Genomic DNA, 22,978 nt, shown 5'->3' on the forward strand with positions numbered 1-22,978 from the left:
GGTTAGGGAACAAACCCCACCAACTCCAACAGTCATCTTCCGCAGTACACTAGACTTATCGAATTGCCCTTGAACCCCAGAATCTCGACATTTAAAGTTAGTGGTGTGCCGCTCCTAGACATCCATAAGGTTGTGTAAATTTAAAGTGATTACCCAGTGCGCTACCGGTCTCCGAGTCGATGCACGCATTAACACGCGTCCACTCGGTGTCATTGAGACTGGAGGTGTCGTTGTCATCGCAGAGACGCTCCATCCCACTCCCACTCTCCGAGCCGTGTCGCGCCGCTGCGTCTATCATCTCGAAGTGTTCCGGTGTCGCGCTGCGTACTGACACTGTCTCTGTCGCGTAGTGTGTCGGCACCGTTTCCACTGTCGACAGCCTGATAACCAAGCAAGTGAAGGAATTCAGAAATATTTGTTTCTTGTAATAGACTTCCAATTGGAGTAGAAATTTATTTAAATCAATCTCACTGAGAGAGCTGAACACTTCCGGATACATCTTTACCTGAAAAATCTCTGCTAAGGAAACAGGTATTTTCCGGATATTGGCCATTGTTTAGTGATACTAGAAATCACTAATTTATCAATAAAATACACGTAATTTTATTGTACAACCAAACGGTGGCAAACTACCAAAAAAATCCTGTTTCCTCCACAATTCTTCTGATGTCAAAAAAAACTTTAAACAAAGAATATCTGTCCTGTCAAAAATGAACATTTAAAAGAACGAATAGCACAATAGAATAAGAAGCAAATATGATTTATACCAAAACAAAAAGACAGCCTAAACCTCTTACATATTAAAAAGTACATTTTCTATATTCAAACAAATTTATACATAAAGAAATAAGATGTCAAATTTGATGTATAATTCCCATTATTAAATTTTCTTTAAATATAAATGTTGATAAGTGTCTTTAATATGAACAGTTTAAAATATTTAGAATAGGTTTGAGTTAAACTCAATATATACAACTACCGTCAAATAGATAAGTTATTACATACTTATAATGGCATTGTAAACATACAATTAACTATTAACAAGGTATAAATGTATAAATACGCTACACCAAGTTTTGTAACAGACTTTGCTCAGGTCGCTGCTAAACTTCAAATTTATAGCTCATTTCAATCTCAATGTGTTCTGTGGACATATAACCATACAACCATACAGACAGACAACCATACAAAAAAGAAGTTGACCCAAAAATGACACATCATAGAACTCATTCTTATAGATATGAAGTTTCGAACAAAATTTAAGTCTATATATGAAATATTTCTCTATATATCTTGCCACATGATACATTCAGATTGTTGTTTCATTACCCCATTAAGGAAGCAATTAACCTAACCTCTCTAGGACTGAATGTTTGAAATGGTTTTGGCAAAAATGCTTGTGTGTACTAAAATATTGAATGAGTTTCGATACAGAGAAATTAGTCAGTTTTTCAGGACATTTTAGTCTATAGGTTGCTCTACAATACTGTTTGTTGCTTTCTTTAAATATTTTTTTATTTAATTTTTTTTAGTATATATTTACAAATCTTTTAGTAAGAAAAGCAAAAAAATCAAAAGCAACTGTCAATATTCTATTACTTTGTTTATCTGTTTCAATAACAAAATAATCAAAATTCAATTACATTTTTTTTTTAATTTTTTGATGTTTTTATGCAAGCTCCTGAATTAGTTGTCTGGGAGATGAGATAAAACTGACTGTTAATTCAATTGTTATTATTAACATGATAATTAAAATAAACTATTTACATTACATACAATGGCCATTCATTTACTTTTTATAATTCACTTGTGTGTCAGTCTTTGAGTATCTTTGATATCTCAATATCACTGTCCAAGTATCTGTCTACTTCTGAAGTAAGCAAATTGTCTTGTTCCATGGAATAGCAGAAGAACTAAAAATTCATTATAAACATTTAAACACTAAACATTGAGAACACGATACATAGAATGTAAGCAGAACATTGAACTGACGAAAATTAGCATATAGCAAAATGTAAACAATAACAAAACAAGCTATTAGTTGTGGTTCCAGTGTGCAAACATAATGAATTAAAACGGAATGATTGCTCATGGAGATGCAGGAGGTTACAAAACTGCAGGAGGTTACAAAACTGCGATCTAGAGGAAAAACAAAGAAATACGTGATCATTAGCGTCTAGAAAGAGCACAACAAGTGCCGCTCAGGCAAGATTATTCAATCCCGCTCGGCCGCAACGAGTGATGCTCAGGCAAGTTTCCCAATGGGTTAAATTGGGTTGCATATCAGTGTCTCAATGTACAAACAAAACAAAAATAAATCGCTAGCACCAAATTTCTTTTACGGGGATTCCTCCACTAGCACTAGAGTTCCTCCACTTTTCTCACATAGAGCTGAGCTATGTATAATTCGGGGATTTCCGACTGTTGACGAAACTGCTACAAAAATAGATGCACTTCGTTTCTATATCGAAGAAAAACGGGATCACATTGTGGAAGAGGCAATAGACATTGCAACAAAAAATCAGAAGAGTACGATATTCCAACAGAAAAAACGACTTCGGCGTATAAAACGGATGGTTGGTGAGATGGCCAGCGATGCAGCTGGGTGTATTGAGTTTGTTTACAAATTTATTTATTCTGATATTTTCTCGTTGCCATCATGGTTACCCATACCTTGATGTAAAAACACTCGCTAACACTCATCATCACATGCACCATCATCAAACTCAGAGTTCCTAATATAGAAATGAGGCTTCATGCACAATTTCAAGTCTATGCATCAGTACGTTTTCCAGATATCATACAAACAGACAGACAGAAATTAAATATTTTCAACCCCACAGGTGATAGTTTTCACTAATGCTCAGCCAATAAGCTATTTTTAATGTTAAATCAAATCTAAATCAACAAAAAATACTTGCTGGATATATTATGATTGAACATGCAATTACTGATTATTTAAACCATATAGCAAAGAATATTACGTAAGAGTATCGTATCATAGCCAGCTAGCTCATCACAGTACAACGATCACAAGCTGTCCGGATTGTCGTATGGCCAGTTTGAACTGTATACTCTACATGGCAGAAAGATAGCGTGTAAAATGTCCGTAAGGGTTAAAACTACTGTACAAGAAAGACACATACCTCTCAATGTTAGCAGTAAGTTCAGCCTTTTCTCTCTCCAGGTTTACCAACTGAGTTCTGACTTCCTCTAACTCCACTGTCTGTAAAAGATCCATGAATAAACATTTGTAATCGTAAAGAAATTTTTGTTTAAACAAATTTACTTTTTTTTATTTGTTCTCTCAGGACAAGAAGCTTATAAATTGCACTTAGTCCTGTAAGAACCTTAGCACTGCTTCCGGAGTGACAGGATATTCAGGATGGGTAAGGTTGTGGGGTAGGGGGGTTGTGTCTCTCATCAAGATCAATGAGGAAGAATTAGGGCACTAATCTCAGTCATGTCCCCCTGAAAGAAGGAAATGTTAGCTCTAAACCAGCCTCTCCAGTGAAAGCAGGCAAGGGGGTGGCACACCCTTGTTGAGGCTAACAAGAACCTCTGACACTTAGGGAACGAACCTCATCAACTCCAACAGTCATCTCCCGCAGTAGACTAGACCTATCCTTGAACTACCCTTGCACCCCAGAATATCGACATTTGCGGTTAGTGATGTGCTGCTCCTGAACATCCATAAGGTTGCCCAGATTTAAGTGACACATCAGAAGGTATAAATCAGCCAGAAGTGATCCCTGCTGAATAAAATTTACTGGTTAAAATGCCTTCTTTAATCAATGATTCTTATTGCTGGTTCTTGTTCCTATTGGAGTTTAATGAAATGGACATAAAACGATTGTGCACACCTAAGTGGGTGAGGTATAGACACATACTTAACATAATATATATTTAAAAACAAATACAAGCACAGATGAACAGAATAAGCGCGAAAAGGAAGGTTTGATGTGGACAAAAATTGAGATTAGACTGCCTTTCACGGTTTTCCCCTATACAGTTCTTTCTTTGAAAAAATTATAAGTGACATGATGCATGAAAGTCGTCACGTAAGTGAGCACGCCGCATTTACATGGGCACGAATGTTGTATGTGCCTATTTACGCGACTTGTAAAAGCGTAATTTCTCAATCTCCTGCAAATACATATGAAATGAAAAATGCTTTTATAAAAGAGATGGGAAAATTAACCTATACATCAGTAACAGCTTTGTTGGGTTTTGTTTTATTTCAATTTGGTCCTCTAGGTTTGTTCTAAATTAACCTGATTAAGAAGTCTGTAGGTGAACAGCTGATGCCCATATTGTCAATACTGGTTGCTTATATAAATTAATGTATAATATATTATTCACTATTTAGATAATTTTTTTGGCAAATTTCTTTAAACCCAATTATTATTATTACATTAAAAAGTTTTTTTAGTTCAAAATCCATATTTAATGGGACATTAAAATGGTTAAAAACAGCAAAAATAACTATAATTAATCTTTATCAATGCAATCAGACTTTCCAATCCATTAATCGTATTGTGAAGAAACAGCAAAATACACTCTACATTATATAAGATAAAACGTTTCTGTCACGTATTGAGAATTTTTATTAGAATAAATTAGTAGTTGGCCACAATACAATGTCTCAAGTAAAAGAAACAGTCATGAAATTTGCCATTGAGTTACTCAGATGGAACCAAGGGTAAAGGTCACAGATTGTAAGATAGATAAACAAACTTATGATAACAGAATCTAGAAATACCGCATTACTCATCAGAATGGATAGTGAACATTAGTAAACAATGCATGACTAGTTGGGAGTCATAGAAGATACATCCAATTAGACAACACACAGTATCAGTGATGTGAACCAAACAAACAATAGTGGCTGGTTATTGAGCATTGTTTGTTTCTGAAGAACAGGTTCATTCCTGCACGTTTCAGAATAGGGAACTGACATGCTTCAGATACCTGATGGCCATTTTAACATCTGGTTTTGTAATATGACCTGCAAATACATTTGAGGCCACAACTTTATGGGTTAACTTGTTTATCTGTAAAAAACTATTAACCTTACATTAACCCTTTGAGTGCCATAGCTACTTTTCTATGTTACTCCCTAAAATTGCCAGCTTTATTTTTGTACAATGCAAGATTTTCAGAAATAATTGTTGTTCAATAGCTACCTGATAAACTTTCATTATTATTTTTTACTATTGGCAATAAATTACAGATAAAATGTATATTTTTCTGGTAAAAATAAAATAAAATATATTTTTAATATGTGTTAGTACAAAATGTTTTTAAATTTTTTTATAAACTTTTAAATTTCTTTCAAAATTGTCTATATGTATTATTTTTTAGGACTTGTTTAGCTATACCACATGAAGTACATGAAATTGTAAACAAAATTCATGTAGAGCACTATATTTTACTGCGATATAAACTACTGACAACAATAGATTGTCAAACTTTAATGCACTTGCCATCAATACTGGAAGAAAATAAAACAAACAAAATCTCATTACTGTGGAAAAATCCAAAAATCAGTATTGAAATTATTACACTAATAAATGTATATTTAACACTGCTTTATGATTTGTTTTTACATCAAAACATAATTTAATAATTCAATGCATAATTCACGTCTAAAGAATTTATCAGCTGACAGACCATAACCAACATATAATTAATTATCACTCCAAAGACTTACAAGGAGTAAAAACAGGCATTAATCAATACATTGAAACATATTAAATGCAGATATATAGTTACTCGAATATCTCAACTGTGTAGTATATTAAATATCGTCTAAATACTGATCGTCGTGCCAATCAACGCCGGCAATTTATGAAATTTTAACCGTGTCTGATATACCGATACTGCACCAGTACAACAAAGTGGGTAAACACTCACCAGAGACATAACCTGCTGCTTCAGTGCCAGTTCCTCGTCTGTCGCCAGCGTGACCTGACTCCCACAGTCGCGCATGGGCGCGCCGTGTCCCGGCTGTCTCATCGCGTCCCTGTACAGCTGCAGCAGCTCGGCTGGCTTAGGGATGTTCAGTCCTACATCGTCCCAGTCCTCAAAATCCTGATAAAACATTAAATTACAATATTTCTATTTTTAGACTATTTTGTATAATTTAAAAAACCTAAAATTTAAAACTATAACTTGACTAAAACATACATACATCCATTTTTACACCTCAGCTTTATTATGATATGTTACATTTTTATTTGATGGTTAATTATATAAATTGATTTAAGTCTTGTTTTGACAGTATAACCTCTTTACAACTCAACACTAGACAACACTAAAATGTAACATCAACTGTTAACTAGTCAGCCAAAGTCAACAGCAGGCCAGTTTCCAAGTCTCATTTTCTCAGTCCTGACACTTTTAATGATTTTTTTGTCTCTTCTGTGGAAGATACTTGTAAAAACATTGGTAATAGTACCTATGATTATTTTTATTATCTTGACAAGTCCTGTAACTCAGAGACTATAAATTTTAACTTTAGTTTTAAGGAAATTAAGGTGGAGGAAACCTATGGAGCTATTCTTAGCCTAAGCAATAGCACATGTTTGGATGTTTTTGGTATCAATGCACATGTACTAAAAGCTGCTGCCGAACATATTTGTGAGGTCTTGACTTACTTGTTTAATGAATGTATTAATAGTGGAACTTATCCTGATATATTTAAGATTAGTAAGGTTATTCCTGTTCATAAGAAAGGTCCTATGGACAAGCATTGCAACTATAGACCTATTTCTATTATTCCAGCTGTGTCGAAGATCTTTGAGCGGTTGGTACATGGGCAGATTGTGGCTTATTTAGAGTCAAATAAGTTATTCAGTGACTTTCAGTTTGGTTTCCGTTCTAATCGCAGTACCATAAAAGCGGTACAGGCTCTTGTAAGTGCTTGTTTTGATGGCCTTGAACAAAAAAAATGTTGTTAATTTTAGAAGTTATGACCTTTCAAAGGCCTTTGATACTGTTGAACATAGTATTCTAGTCAATAAATTGAAATTTTATGGTTTTAATCAATTAGTTTTAGATTTTTTTAACTCTTATCTGACAAATAGGTCACAATGTGTATATTTAAATGGCTCATATTCAGTAACTAAACCTGTTAACTTTGGAGTGCCGCAAGGCTCAATACTGGGGCCAACATTATTTATTCTTTATATTAATGATCTCCCAGGAAATCTAAATGACAGCTGTGTAAATACTTATCTCTTTGCAGATGACTTGGGGCTGTTGGTTAGTACTGAATCAGTCTTGGACAATGTAAATAAACTTAGCGAAAAGAATTCTACTGTCTTGGATTGGTGTTCTGCAAATAAACTTTGCATAAATATTGGAAAAGTTCAGGACCTACCTCTTAATTTGTACAGTAAAAGTAGTGTAAATAGTATTAAGTTTCTTGGAATATATGTTCAGTCGAATCTCAAGTGGCATGATCATATTAACTATATAGCCTCTCGAGCTGCTAAAGGTGTTTTCTTAATTAGGGCATTAAAGGGCACAATTTCAACTGATTATTTATTGTTTGTATACTATGCTTATGTTCATAGCTTTATCACTTATGGAATCACCTTATGGGGCAATACACAGTAGGCTATGCAACAAAACTTTTTATTCTGCAAAAAAGGGCTGTTAGATTGATTGCCGGTGTATCTAACAGAGATCACTGTAAAGCTTGGTTTGCAAAGTTTAATACTTTAACCCTGCCATCCATTTATGTATTAAGTGTTTTGATGTATGTTAAAGATAACTTGAATGACCTTGTTAGCCTTAGTGATAACCATAACTATTTTACGAGAAATAGGAATGATCTGTTGCTGATGAAGTGTAAATACACAAGCACGCAAAGTAGCTTTAGGTATCTGGGAATCAAATTTACAATGCTTTACCTGAACATATAAAAATATTATCTAGACCTAGGTTTGAAACCTCCATAAAAAACATGTTGCTTAAGAAGTGTATATATAGTGTAAATGAATTTTACAATGCTAGTAATAGTATGCTTCTTTAACTAGTTTCACATGTTATAACTTGTTGACGTTGTTATACACTATTGTAGTGTCCTGACAATAAATGATTTGATTTGATTTGATTTGATAACCCTTTTAGGGCCAAGAGCCTAAATATAGGCTCAAGCTAGGTTGGTAGTGAAACCCCCAAGAGCCTATATAATATATAGAAATTATTGATTAATATCAATAAAATTAGTACTGATTTATGCAGAACTATATTTTCTTCAAGAATACAACATAATTTGTTATATTTATGCAATTTTAATAATATTTTTAATGTTTAATAAAGTTGCATTATTCCTAAGGCAGTGGCTTTTCAGGTTAAATGATAACCACCCACAGCCATTAGTATTGTTGTAATCTTATCTTACACACTAACTATACTTTTAAAGCTTCTAAAAAAGGTGTCATCCAGTACTGTAGACTTTCTTTTATTTCGGATAAAATACTTAGATGTTGTTTTTCCTACCTAAGTTGAACACTTTGAACATTTAAAACATAAAAATTTGATTTTATTTCAATCTTGATCAATAAATAAAGTTGTTTATTATCTGATTTTATATAAAATGTATTATAGCAAACAGCATTGTATTGACATTCATACAGGTATTACATTCAAACAAAATAATAATATACACTAAAATGTTTTATCTAACAACATTTGTGTTTTCATGGTCAGTCGGTTTTGTACTTTTTTTACTAACAAATGCATAAATCTGTAAATTGTTAGTATTATTTTACCTATTTTACACAGGACTTTACCAATTGAATATATTACAATGCAATACAAAAATTTGTTCAGTATTTATAAGCTTTAAATTAAAAAATAAAAAAATATTTAAACGTATAAAAGTTTTTAAGATTAACATTTCATAAATTCCACTGCATACGATTGTTCTCCTACTAACAATAACAAAATGAGACCAAAATTATTATTTTATCATAAAATATAACAAAATGAGAACAATTTATGTCTATGCATGTCATAACATAATTGCTCCTCTTAATTGCTCTTAAAATTGATCCGGCACTACTGCAACATGTACTCAGCGGCTAAGCCTGCAGACGCTCAACTGAACTCTGGCATTATGTGACGTGACCTGCCCAATATATTTGGAAATAAAAGGGCTAAAGAATAATTTTTATTTTAAATTGTGGTTTCTTTATTTGTGTTATGTATCTAATGATAAAAATTTAATGAAAACATTAGCAGCTTTTTTCAAAAAGTTGATTATTTTTTTTAAATACATCATGGTTGTGGTAAAAAACCACAGTTTATAAAAAGAAATAGACTGGGCATAGGTCAGAAGCCAGGTCACAGTGATTTCACCGATGAGAAGTGGAGAGTACTTCACCAAATGCACAAGTCATCACTACTGAGCACCATGCTCCACTCTTTCACTAATTTCATTATTATAAATTATTATAGTATACTAAACTTAAGTACACTTCAACGATAGAAATTCATTAAAAAAATAATAAGAACAAATTTGCAGTATTATGAATATTCTATGCAGACATAATTAACGATTTGTTAACAATGTTCATAAAATATATACACTTCTTGATTTCCATCAAGTACCCATGGTACGCATCAAAGATACAAAATTATCACAGTAGTATTATTCCTCCTTCAATATGTTTGTTATATCCAGAATGACTATCAAACTAGCATTTTCAATTTGAAGTTTGTTTTTGACGATGCAAGGGTTGTGAAGGAAACAGGATTTTTAAAACAATCAGTTACATTAAATTTCGAGATCTGCAATCTGATCTTTTCCTCAGGTGAATACCTAACCTAACACATAAACACAATCTAGGTTATAATAAACAAATCATACCAAAGTATTATAACACACAGTCAGGAACCAAAACCTCCATACATACTAACTCAGTGATTAAGTATTACTGATTTTTTTTTTTGTACCACTGAACAATGGCAACTGTCCAGAAAATGCTGTTTCCTTCAATAGTGTTTTAAATAATAAATACTACATATTTTCTATCGGTAAAGTTAATTTCAAATATCTCATAAAAATTCAAACGTTAAGGTTATGAATTTTCAAATCTAACCTAAATTTACATTCTGTTCTAAATTTGTTTGCATCTGTTCTAAATTTACGAATCAAATGCAATATATCAAACAGACTATTTAAGCAATAAAAAATAAAGATTATCTGAACACAAACAACTGCTATGAATAACTTGTGGTGTATTATCTCACACGAAGTAGAGCATAAAAAGATGTTACAAATTCATACTTTCTCACAAATTAGTCATCTGAAACTCAAGTAAGTTGATAAGAATGAACAATGGTTTGGGTCAATAATAATCAGTAGTAAACATGATTTTTTAACTTTGAAAATTCAAAAGTCTCATATTGCAGCAGTTTTAGCTGATTGGCATTCAAAAATTACAATCTTAACTAAAATACTGTTGTGGTTTATAAAACTTAAATATAAACATTCCTTTAAGGCATAAAGGCTAGTTATCACTCAAAGTTAATTTTGTATTTATAAAATAAATGGAACAGTTTGAAAGTATTTGTACTACTTAAACTATTCTAATTAGACTCATATTAATAGTCCACATACATCTTCCTTGACCACATCCAGATAGATAAGAATCTTATCAAGTGTAACCATTTCATCCACTCTAATCAGTTAGATAATCAATCCAAATGTAACCACTTTTGTTCTATTCCAGATACAACCATCCATAAAAGCTTTCTATATCAATATTTGTTTTCTGTCTAGAAAAAAGCAATTACAGTAATCTAAAGGAGAATTAATGATTATAAAACGTTACTTAAACAAACAAAAACATAGAAGGTAGTAGTAGTAATGTTTAATAAATTTTTGTCTAAATTAAGGACATACATGTATATTGTCCCTGTATTTATTATTCGTGATGGTATTAATAATTTGTTTAGTATACCTATACAATCAAAGAGAAACAAAAAAAGTACAGGCATTTGATTTTTATTAAGTGTAGTACAGCTATTTATTTATATTAATATTCAAGCAAAAAATACAGGGACAAATCGTGGGCTAACAATGAGATTTTTGTTCTAGTATAATTTTATTTAAAATTCTGAGACAAAATCATAAAATTAATGTTTTACAAGCATAAAACCTGTTAAAAACTTTTATCTATGCTTTACTTTATTTTTTTTATTTATTTATTTTTTTTTGTAATGAGTATTTCTTGTTTATTTGGCTAAAAGAAAATTAGCAGTATGCGGAAATACTGTTTATAACAACATAATATGTCAATGCCTCCACCTTGAAAAAATTAAAAAGAAAAAAATTTAATATTTGTAATGTAAATATAAATTATGTAATAATTTAACCCTTTGGGTGCCACAGTGACGATGTTTCATCACTATGTAACTGTGTGGAAAATGCCAGGCCAACGATTCGTCATCACCAGCTAATTATGCGAAATGTGCTGATTGTTACTGTAAATTTAATTAATATGTTTTACATCCCATATTCTTTAAAAACATATTTCACAATAGAAATACAATACGTTATTCATGTGGAGAAGGCTACCATGGGGTGTAGTTTCCTAAATTGTTGTTTTACCCCTTCGAAACATATGCAAATAAATTGCTTGACTTTGTATGCCTTTATATAAATAGGGCTAGTGAACATATTTTTTGGGAAAAAACAAAATAAATATGAAGATTATATATTGGACTACATGTTAATCAGAGATCCCGAACGGTATGTATGCAGTGTGGAGAAGTCTGTCATGGCATGTAGTTTCCCAAACACGCATGCAAAATATTGTGTGACTTGATGTTTGTATAATAGTGTATATACTTTTTGGAAAAATCTAAATATGTATGAAGACTACACATTTGAGATATGGAACAAGAGAAATATGAGTACATAAAACATTATTCACTGACTTTGTTTTAGTGTAGTAGGGCTACTGCAAAAATGCTTTTTTGATTTTGTACATTATTTTTAAACGGTTTAGAAAAATTTTACAATTATTTATTTCTACATATATAACTTTATATCAAATGAAAAAATTTGTTCCCACAGTATAACTTTTTGTATTTAATTTGTTTAAAAAAATCAAAAGTAAAAAAAAGAATACTTAGATACATTTTGTAATTTTTACGTGCCACAAGTACATATATTTTCTGTTGTTTTATTTTATTGTTGTACATTTCAGTACAAACATTTTGATACCATTTTCACGAAAATACCATAAAAATATTAAAAAAATATTTTTCACCTGAAGCCCTGCAATACCGTTATTTATTGCCTGACATTTCTCTCATATGACTTACAACATTGTTGTCAGATGAATCTCTTTGTCACTCAAGTTTTCCTCTGCGGCATTCAAAAGGTTAAAAAAAGTTCTTACACATTATTATATCATGTTAAAATTTAAAAAAATTAATAAAATAATGTATAACCCAATACGGTTGAATTTACTCAGAACAATAAAAACCCTTACAGTAAAAGCCTTACCCTTTTAATATTTTAGATGCATAGTAGTTCCAACACCTCATTTAACAAACTCAGAAAATGTAGACTTCTTATGGCAAAACACAATGAACAAGTACATGGATAACTATTTCATAAAAACACACTTATTATTTTGCATTTAGAGACGTAAAATATATTGAAATATCTAGATTAGATTGGAACTAACATCATTTTTATGTCTTAAAGATAAATTAATACTATGTGTATATCTCAAATTGTTAACAGTTAACGGTGTTAGGTACCACTAAATACAAAAGCATTTGATTTCTAACAGCAGCTTAGATACCATTTCCACAATACTGGGGTTAGAGATATATGGGTAAATATTCATAAAAATGTACCGTAACCAATATTATACAAATATTACATGTACTACACAAAGCACTTCAAATTAGCCTAATATTTTTGAATTTTCAGCCTGTCTAAAAAGGGTTCAATTCCTCTTAAAATAATACGCAAATTTAAATCACCGTAAGTAAAACTTGGAATTCTTCTTATTTTTATTGCTTAGATAAATATTTTTATCGAATTTACCTGGAAAAGCAATAAATTACCACGAATTGATTTTCTAGGAGAGGGAAAAATAAAAGGGTTAGCTACTTGAAGTCAATCGATTAATCTACATTAAAAATATCGTACCTGATTTTCGTTCTCATCTGCGAATGTGATAGAGGTTAGCTTATAGTTATGAAGAAGAAGATACTCGTTGATGAGGAAGTTGAGCGCTCGCTGCTCGTGAGGCTTGATCGGCTCGCACTGAATACTCGCTGGATGCTCACTCATCGGTGTGTCACATTCTACAGTGATCAGAGAAAATTAGAGCTGAAATTAATGCTTTGGACGCCAACGTCCGATTGGTCAGACCACAGCGGTTCAGGCTAAACTGCCCACCTTTATCATTTTAAAGTTAGTACCACTACTACCTTGATCAAGCTGATACAGTTGTTTATGTTTTCTTATTCAACTCTCCTTTTATACTTCACGCTTATTATAAGAATTTCATGTCAATCTATTTTTCAAAAAAGTTTTCTGTAATTTTGTAATGAATATAAGATGTTACCACTTTATAAAATAAAAATATTTCCAATACATTAAAATATACTTTTACAGATTATTGAAAGTAAATGTATTTTTTCATTATAATTATCATGTAATTACCAAATACGTTATAAACATTAAGTACTTTTAATTTACACTAATTCAATAGCCAATGTATAAAACAAAAAATAAATCATTAAATTTATAAAAAAATTAACAGCAGTATAGAGATAAACATAAAGTATTGTAAAAGTATACAAATAGACCTTGGTGGTTTTGGGTAGTACCGTTTTCTTAGGCACTGGCGTCCAAAGGGTTAATAAAACATTCATATATATGTTTTAATGGAAAAGCCATTTTTTTATACTTCCACATTAAATTTATTTAAAAGTATAAAAAATGTCTTTTTCCATTAAAACCTACTCACTTCCACCAAGAATACAAAACAGAAAATTCGTATATACGTACAGAGTGTATTATGATAGTAATGCACACGATATTATTAGTAGTATTAATAGTAACGCGACTATTTATCACAGCATTCGGGCAATCTAGTAGGTGACCTGTCTTTCCAAACGCGCCCGGTCTCAGTTCACTCCAAGCAGTAGGAATGGTAGGACGTGTCTTTGCACGAAGACCAGATTTTTTTTATTGTGTCACGGCGCGATTGAGTACTCGCTGAAACAGCAGTATACGATCAAGTTTTCTGTGCGGCTTGGGAAGAATGCAACGGAAACTTCAAAACGGATGCTTCAAAAAGCCTTTGAGGAGAAATGCATTTCAAGATCTCAATGCGGAAAAGGCATACACAAAATCCTCCCAACCCCAAAAAAGCATGCATGATCAAATCCTGCACCAAAACAAAGCTGATTGTCTTCTTTGGCGTCCGAGGAATCGTCAATTTTGAACTTATACTGCAAGGACAAATCACCAACGCAGCCTTTTATCTGAATGTCCTCAAGAGACTGAAAAGCCGGATCGCGCATGTCAGGCCTAAAATCAAAGAAGTCTTCAAGCTCCACCATGACAATGTCCCCAGCCCCACAGCCTTCATCTTTACCAACTAGCTGACCCAGAACAAGACCCTCATGGTGCCCCAGCCTATTTACAGCCCTGACTTGGCTTTGTGTGACTTTTCTTTACTCTCCAATTGAATAGAGAGCTACAGGGAAAGCACTGAGAGTTGGTGGAGAACATCCAAGCTCACGTTACAAGGTTCCTGAGAGGCATTCCAGTCCAAGAGTTCCAGGATACTTGCCAGGCATGGCATGATCGCCTCCATATGTGTATTGATGCAGGAGGAGACTATTTTGAAGAATATAATCATTTGTAACAAACGGATGAATAAATTTATTTTTCTTAGAAGGTGTGCATTACTTTCATAATGCACACTGTATTTAACAAGTTGTAACTCTGATGAATAAAAAAAAAAGCACATGGGTGTTAAACAGTGACATGTTTCGTATATTTAATTCAACCTTAGTAATCTAAACCAGGAACTGTTCGATCACTGGCACCATATAAAATATTTATGAGATGGCTGAGACATATTTACACTTACTACCACTAAAATAGACAACTGGAGCTCAAAGTATTGAAATACGAAAATTAAACAAAAATAATTAATAAAATCCCTTACCTTCTGAAAAAAGGAAGGAGTCTACTACTATAATACTTTCAGGAAATAATTCATATAAAATACACTACTTGTAATTTTGTTTTAAATTATAATAAAATTAAATAGTTCTGAAAGGTTATTTAACAGGATGATCGACATCTTCATCTCTCCCAGATAAACCTTAAATAACACTAAAGGAGTGTACCAACAAAAAATTTCAAAATGTGTTTACCTCAACATCCCTCTGTGTTTTTTCCAGAAAAGGAACAAACCAAGTATTTTTTTACAATCTGAAGTTTTAATATTATTTGTTTTTAGCTATTCAAAGTTGAGATTTCAATTACAGGAACTTAAATAAATAAAAATTATATTTAAAAATTCCTAACAATTTATTGAGTAACTAAAGCTCAGCTGTGTAATTACTCAAAGACAAAACTTCAGTGTAAACCAATATTAGGAATATTTAACTTCCAATTATGAAAATCAAGTTTATTGTCTCTCAAATAAGTTTGTTAGTGTCTATCAAATCTTAATCAGGGTTTCTGAAAAGTTTTGATGTTAACACTACTTATAACACTGACCATTTTCCACTATTAAATTAAACTTTTCCAAACATTTAAATAGAATTTTATGTTGATTTTTTGTTAATTTACTAATGTCACATTGTTGTCGCAAATGACAAGAAAATATTGAATAGCAGAGATCTCTGAATTAATTCAAAATTCTCTTGACTTTTTTGCTTGTAATAACCAAAACAAACTTGCTGTTACATAAAGTAACAAAACAAAGACACCCCCATAATTGCTTATATTTAATTAATAATTATTCAATATTTAACTAAGATCTTTGGACTTTTTAATTTCTTATATATATATACATTAAATTTGTATAAATGGCTATAGCCTTATTTAATTTCAATAAACATTGAATCGCAAAAAGTACTTGCTCCACCAGAACTCAAACCCGGATCTCTCACTTGCCGGGTGAATGTGCTACCATTATACCACAGAGCCCCCACTTTTTACGATTCAATTATATATACTAATCACTGTGTTGAATAGAAGAAAACAAAAACTATTTTTCACTTCTATATTTCGGGGGATTTAATACCCCCGTCTTCAGGAAGTTTTAAATAAAAATGAATACAAAACTATAACATATAAACAAGAATTAACCCTTTCCGCTCGGAGCGGTAATGTTAGAATGTCCACAGAGATCGGATGGGCAGCAGTGTTGGCCACCGCCATTTCCTCTAGCGCGCGCATATATTTTTAGAGTCGCCGTCCTCAGAGATCGGATGGTCAGCTGTGCTGTCCGTTGAATAATCATACTAGCGCTCGGATGGACAGCAGCGTTGACCACAAGTTATAAACTCTTTTTTTTTATTCTGACGTATTTTTTTATAATACAACGCATTAAGATCAATCAGCTGTTTCATTACAAAGCTTGGAAATTGATCATCTGGTCATTATTGCATTCTAGGCTTTCGTTTTAGCACGCTTTTAACCACATTGTCACTAGTGAGTTAACCTATACGCATTATTAGAACGGATTGTTTATTATTCTTAGTATTGTGCAATTTTATTAAATATTAGTGTAAATGAAGTTTCGTAGATATCAGTGTAAATATAATTGTAAATAAAAGTGTAAATATATCAGTGTTAATACCTGGTTTTACTGGTATTATTATTAATTACTGGTATTAGAGCTTGTTGGCGATGTAAGGAACAAAAATAAAGGAAGACCATTCCAATTGCAAGACATTTTCAGACTAAATGGGAAACTTCATCTACCATATCCTCTTGAAGGTAGAAAAGTGAAGAATTGCGTTGTGTGTAGCAGCAGAGCACAAGGCGGCACCAGGAAAAGAGTGAAGTTTTATTGCAAAACTTGTGAAAATGAGCCTGGTCTTCACATCGGTGTTTGTTTTGAAAAGTACCATTCATCTCAGATATTTCAAGAACAAGATGACAACTAGCCTGCAGTTAAATTTGTATTCGGAACAATAATAAGCAGTTCAATTTTATTTTTTATCATGTTATAATTATTTACTGTCACATTATTAATACTCATTGTAACTCATGTTAGTTTATAGAAATATAACATTTCCATTGTAATACTTTTCGACTACACTATTATTTACCTTTGGACCTTTAAATCCATTTAACTTTTGAAAAGGCACAGTATCAATGACGCGGCGAAAATAAATCCGAGCTGGTGGGGACGCAACAATGACATGGCTGCTGTGTGCACGCAGGCGCCCTAGTGGACAGCACCGCTGCCCATCCGATCTGAGTGGACAGTACGCGCTAAAATAATACGAGCCTACGAGAAGCCATATTTGGTCAGCACTGCTGCCCAACCGAGCGGAAAGGGTTAATGAAACATAAATATAAACACAGTGCATAACATTTGATAAAGTCCAGCTGACGTGAAATTTTTCTAATTCAATCTTGTTGGAACAGTTGATTTTTATAAAGGGTGGAATACAACTTGTAATTTATGGCAAATTTTGATGTTATAAAGTTATTTAAAAAGTTATCTTAAATTTAGACCAAATGGATTTTTTGTCTTCAACATAATTTGATGAGCTTACTCCATGTGCTTTAATTTTAATCTGTTGTAGTTTTCATCAGGGCATTGTGGTAGTTGGTGTATTCCTTTTAATTTAAAACACTCTTCAATTTTGTCTTGTTTGTTTTCTAGACAATGACTTGCCAATGGTTTATCTTCATCTTTATGGAAAATGTCAAACCTATGCCCTGTCATACGGATTCTTAAATGGTTCGATGTTTGGCCAATATATTGTTTGGAGCAAAACTTACAATTAATTTGGTATATTACATTTTTTGAATTACAATCAATTTTGCCAATTATAGGATAGGTCATTCCGGTACTACTGCTATTGAATTCTCTTGAAGAACTCATAATTTTTACATGTTCCACATCGTGATTTTTTACATGGATCACATCCATTTCTTTTATAGTTGATAGATTTTGGAACTAGTGTGTTAAAAATTTATATATATATATATAAGAAAGTTCATTTTAAAACAAAATACATTGATTTCTACAAACCATGAATGCCAGTACTTAATGTATTAGAGTAGATCCGATGATAGTTGACTGATTGGTACTTCATTAGCCATTTGATTACTTCAGACAAACAACAGACTGTAACAACTGGGGACACCTGAACCCACACAACCTCACACATACCTGTGGCAACTGTAAGGTTCGCTCGTAGGGCACTGATCGTCTCCTTGGCCTTCCGCAGCTCAAACTCGAGAACCGCAACTCGCTCGTCCACGCCACGTTCTCCGTCTTCTGAGAACCTCGTCATATCCAACGAGTCCAGGGTGGCTTGGCTGGATGAGCGTGCTACAACAAACGGGTTGTTTGTTACTAATTAACATGTAAATAGGAATCAATTTCAAAAACAATAAATTGAAAATAATAATAAACGCTAATATTATCATTTTTATTTTAAAAGAATGGCTGTTCCCCTTCTCAGCCTCATTATGTCCCTCATCACGGGCCAATCGTCTGTGCTTACAGAAACAGGACAAGAGCTTGCAGGTACAAGATCGAGAGTACCCACGAAACATACTTTGGCCACAGACAGGATTTGAACCTGCATTAATTCTAATTCAGACACAAAGTCTAACACCTTAACATAATGCAGCCACTGGCTTATCAATAAATTGGCATCTGGAGTTAGATTTTTACCTTTTAACATTCTAAGAGAAAAAAACAAATTATGAGTTATAATCGAGATATATTTTTTTTTAATATTAAGTAATTATACAATTACAATAGGCCTCTTCAACAGTACAAAGTGCAGTGAAATAAACTTGAAATATGATATGAACTTGTTACTAGTAAAGAATGTACAATTTTATGCAGATATATGTTGCCATTACAACAAGTTGCAAATCACAAGTATCCACTACACACCAAATGACATTAAGGTAAAAAAAAAAAAACTAAAATATATACCCTATTTTAAACATTTTCTATATAAAACTATGTGTAGTCTGTCCCATCAATTTCCTAGAAATGTCATATAGGCATTGTAAAAGTTTACATTAGAAAAGAATTATGTCACATTCTTTCTAAAAAATTTTTTACTACTACAGGTAGAAAAATGAAAATTTTAATGAATATCAAATTTGTACATTACATATTTAAAGTAAGATATAAATATAGTAACAGGTATTTAAATAAAAACGTGAAATGTATTAATTCCACTTTTAGGAAAATAGTTTTGTGTTCATGACAATGCATGTTTTTCGCTAAACTACTTGAAATATATTACAAACTGAAACCACAGCCTTCCTCAGGCTGTATTACTCATAGATAGTGAAATAGTGATTTACTGATAAACACAAGTGAAGATTTATTACTAGACCTAAGTGTTATGGACTCATTGAAGTCACAAGATATTTTTATTGTCGTTAAGCGCAGTTAATTACAAGTCATGCAATAGACAAAGTCAATGAATTATATAGTATAATATTATTATAATATAAGCCATTCCTTTAATGGAAGAAGAGAAAAAATAATAATATCAAAGTAAACGCTAGCGTTCGAGACGCATCATTAGAAGCCTGGGTTGTGACAAATAAACTGTTGACTAATGACAGGACTGAAATATATGTCACTTAAACCTTGCATTAGTACAAGTATTTTTTTTTTTTTTTTGTGATAATACTAATATTAAAATTATTAACTGAGATCTTTTGCATTATTAATAAATAATAAAGCCAAACAGCCGGGCTTGCATTGTCTCGCACTTTAGTAGGAAAATGTTGTAAAACAATAAAATGTATACATTAAATTATACAATTATCTAATAACTAATTCTCACTCAAAAGTAACTTCAAACAACAGTTATAAAAGGTAAAAAGGGCTTGTTGAATTTCTGCAGTTGTAAGAAACACAAAAAAGACTATTTAATTAATAAGTATGTGCTATATGAAAACCAAACTATAGACAAAAACAAGTTGCCAATATTTGATATTTGCAAGAATTAGTAATACAGAATTAATATGCTTGGCATGAGTTCTTCAGTTTTTCTTTAGTCAGAGGATGACCTTAATTTCCAAAATAATCTTCTTTAACAACCTGTTGCTGCTTGTTTTGTAGAGATATAACAGACAAAACTCAGTGCTTACATCTTGGAGACAGTTGTGTGTTGGATGCAGTATTAAAATGATCCAGTTAATTATGTTGTATGTACCATGCTGTAACAAAAACTTGCTAGAGAAAATAGAACTGCATGCTCATTACAATGTCTAGCCAATTCTGCTGTTTGGTACCACTGTTTTTAATTCTCTATTGATAATAACTGGCTTTATTTCATCCAAAAACATTCCAATGTCTAGCCAATTCTGCTGTTTGATGCCACTGCTTTTAATTCTCTATTGATAATAACTGGCTTTATTTAATCCAAAAACATTCCAATGTCTAGCCAATTCTGCTGTTTGATGCCACAGTCTTTAATTCTCTATTGATAATAACTGGCTTTATTTCATCCAAAAACATTCCAATGTCTAGCCAATTCTGCTGTTTGGTACCACAGTCTTTAATTCTCTATTGATAATAACTGGCTTTATTTCATCCAAAAACATTCCAATATCTAGCCAATTCTGCTGCTTGGTACCACAGTCTTTAATTCTCTATTGATAATAACTGGCTTTATTTCATCCAAAAACATTCCAATGTCTAGCCAATTCTGCTGCTTGGTACCACAGTCTTTAATTCTCTATTGATAATTGATATAACTGGCTTTATTTCATCCAAAAACATTCCAATGTCTAGCCAATTCTGCTGCTTGGTACCACAGTCTTTAATTCTCTATTGATAATAACTGGCTTTATTTCATCCAAAAACATTCCAATGTCTAGCCAATTCTGCTGCTTGGTACCACAGTCTTTAATTCTCTATTGATAATAACTGGCTTTATTTCATCCAAAAAACATTCCAATGTCTAGCCAATTCTGCTGCTTGGTACCACAGTCTTTAATTCTCTATTGATAATAACTGGCTTTATTTCATCCAAAAACATTCCAATGTCTAGCCAATTCTGCTGCTTGGTACCACAGTCTTTAATTCTCTATTGATAATAACTGGCTTTATTTCATCCAAAAACATTCCAATGTCTAGCCAATTCTGCTGCTTGGTACCACAGTCTTTAATTCTCTATTGATAATAAAAGGCTTTATTTCATCCATTAGTATTCCAATGTCTAGCCAATTCACACATTCTTGTGCTTCTTTTTAGATTTTTTAAACATATATTCAACAAAATCCGTTTTATATCCATTAAAAACAGCTACATTTTTATATACAGAATTTTTTTAATCTTTCTTCTGATAGAGGAGTGTTTAATAATGTATAAATCAATGAATGGAAGACTGCTCGTTTTTGTGCTGGTGGATTTGATTTATTTGTTATAAAGCAATCAGTGGCAGGTTTGTTTACAATATATATTGGACTTATATCCAATTTCTAGGAAAGGATGGTAGAGATTCTTCTAAAATTTCGAAGTGGCATGAAAAACCGAATTACGTAATAGTTATTTCAAATTACAATATGGTTCAACTGTTTTTATATCTAACAAAGGAATAATTTGATGAATAAAAAACTATATAGGCTATGTGTATTTGTAAAATGTAACAAACAAAGCAGTGTAACATATAGTATATTTTACTATTTTGAAGGATAAACATGTCTGTTAGTTTGTGACACAAATAACACATGTGCATCAATCACTATTGTACTTACAGCCATTACTCAAATACTATAATAATGATTTTACTTTATTTGTATTAATTTTAAAAAATATTTGTTATTTAATACATTAAAAAGATCTAGCAATAATTGATTGTAAATAACTATAATTAGAATGTTTTGTATTAGATAGTTTAGGTATTTCTAATCAACAATTTGATACCATGATTCAATTTTGGTGGTGGCCACTTACAATACTGCAGCCTTGTAAACACCTGTAGTCATGTACATCATATTGTTTATCGTTTCTTCCATAATTTATGGTTTTGTAAGCCAATGTGGCGTTTGCTTTCTTAATTTGGTTTAAAGAATATATCACAATGTTTGGCCAATGTTGATTAGTTGTTTGAATGTTTTGGAATTTGTAGGTGGCTTAGTTTTTGTTTACGTCTTGTCTGTAAATTATACCACTGTTTTACCTATTAGCTACTTCCACGTGTAATTAATAACACTTCTTCTTCATAATTTTCTTAATGTATTAGTATACGATATTAAACAATTATAAGCTGCCATTTATTGTGGATATGGATGTTGAGATGTGGCGTGCATCGTTCGAACAACAACAAAAGGTTTCTAGTAGATTTATTAACAAAATTTTCATCTAATTCTTGTAAATTTAACCAAGAAAATTTAATAAGTTTTCTTGTTTTACTTAGAGGGTGAATTTAATCTTAGGGGCTATGTTATTCAAAAGTGGGGAGAACTTGTAATTGTTTTTTTTTATATTTTCAATTAAAATTACGGTACTTTGGGATTATACCGACCACACCCAGACATGAATCGTTATTTCACATTTCGTTTCTACTGATTACTAGATTAGCGTAGAACAATATTTCGTCAATATAAAACAGGAATTGTCTTATCGCAAACACCTCCCCATCCTCAGACAGAGGTCAAAGTCGAGCGTCTAGTAGATAACGTGATTGCAGAGTCTCGCCGCCCGTTCAGCTGGTGCATCGCTTTGTTGTACTTCCGTGT

The 22,978-nt window shown here is 32.0% G+C and overlaps 1 protein-coding gene across 1 annotated transcript in view; it reads right to left on the reverse strand.

Moving 5' to 3' along the window:
• LOC124353536 (RAB11-binding protein RELCH homolog) overlaps nt 1–22,978 on the reverse strand; it is a 75,441-nt gene that overhangs the window by 49,536 nt on the left and 2,927 nt on the right. The window contains exons 2-6 of the mRNA XM_046803420.1: nt 18,426–18,587; nt 13,190–13,347; nt 5,917–6,093; nt 3,147–3,226; nt 154–380 (exon numbers count right to left, since the gene is read on the reverse strand). Of these exons, the coding sequence (XP_046659376.1) occupies nt 154–380; nt 3,147–3,226; nt 5,917–6,093; nt 13,190–13,347; nt 18,426–18,587 (804 nt within the window). The remainder of the gene's footprint in view (nt 1–153; nt 381–3,146; nt 3,227–5,916; nt 6,094–13,189; nt 13,348–18,425; nt 18,588–22,978) is intronic.

This window comes from Homalodisca vitripennis, chromosome 2, assembly GCF_021130785.1.
Source record: "Homalodisca vitripennis isolate AUS2020 chromosome 2, UT_GWSS_2.1, whole genome shotgun sequence".
Lineage (NCBI taxonomy): Eukaryota > Metazoa > Arthropoda > Insecta > Hemiptera > Cicadellidae > Homalodisca > Homalodisca vitripennis.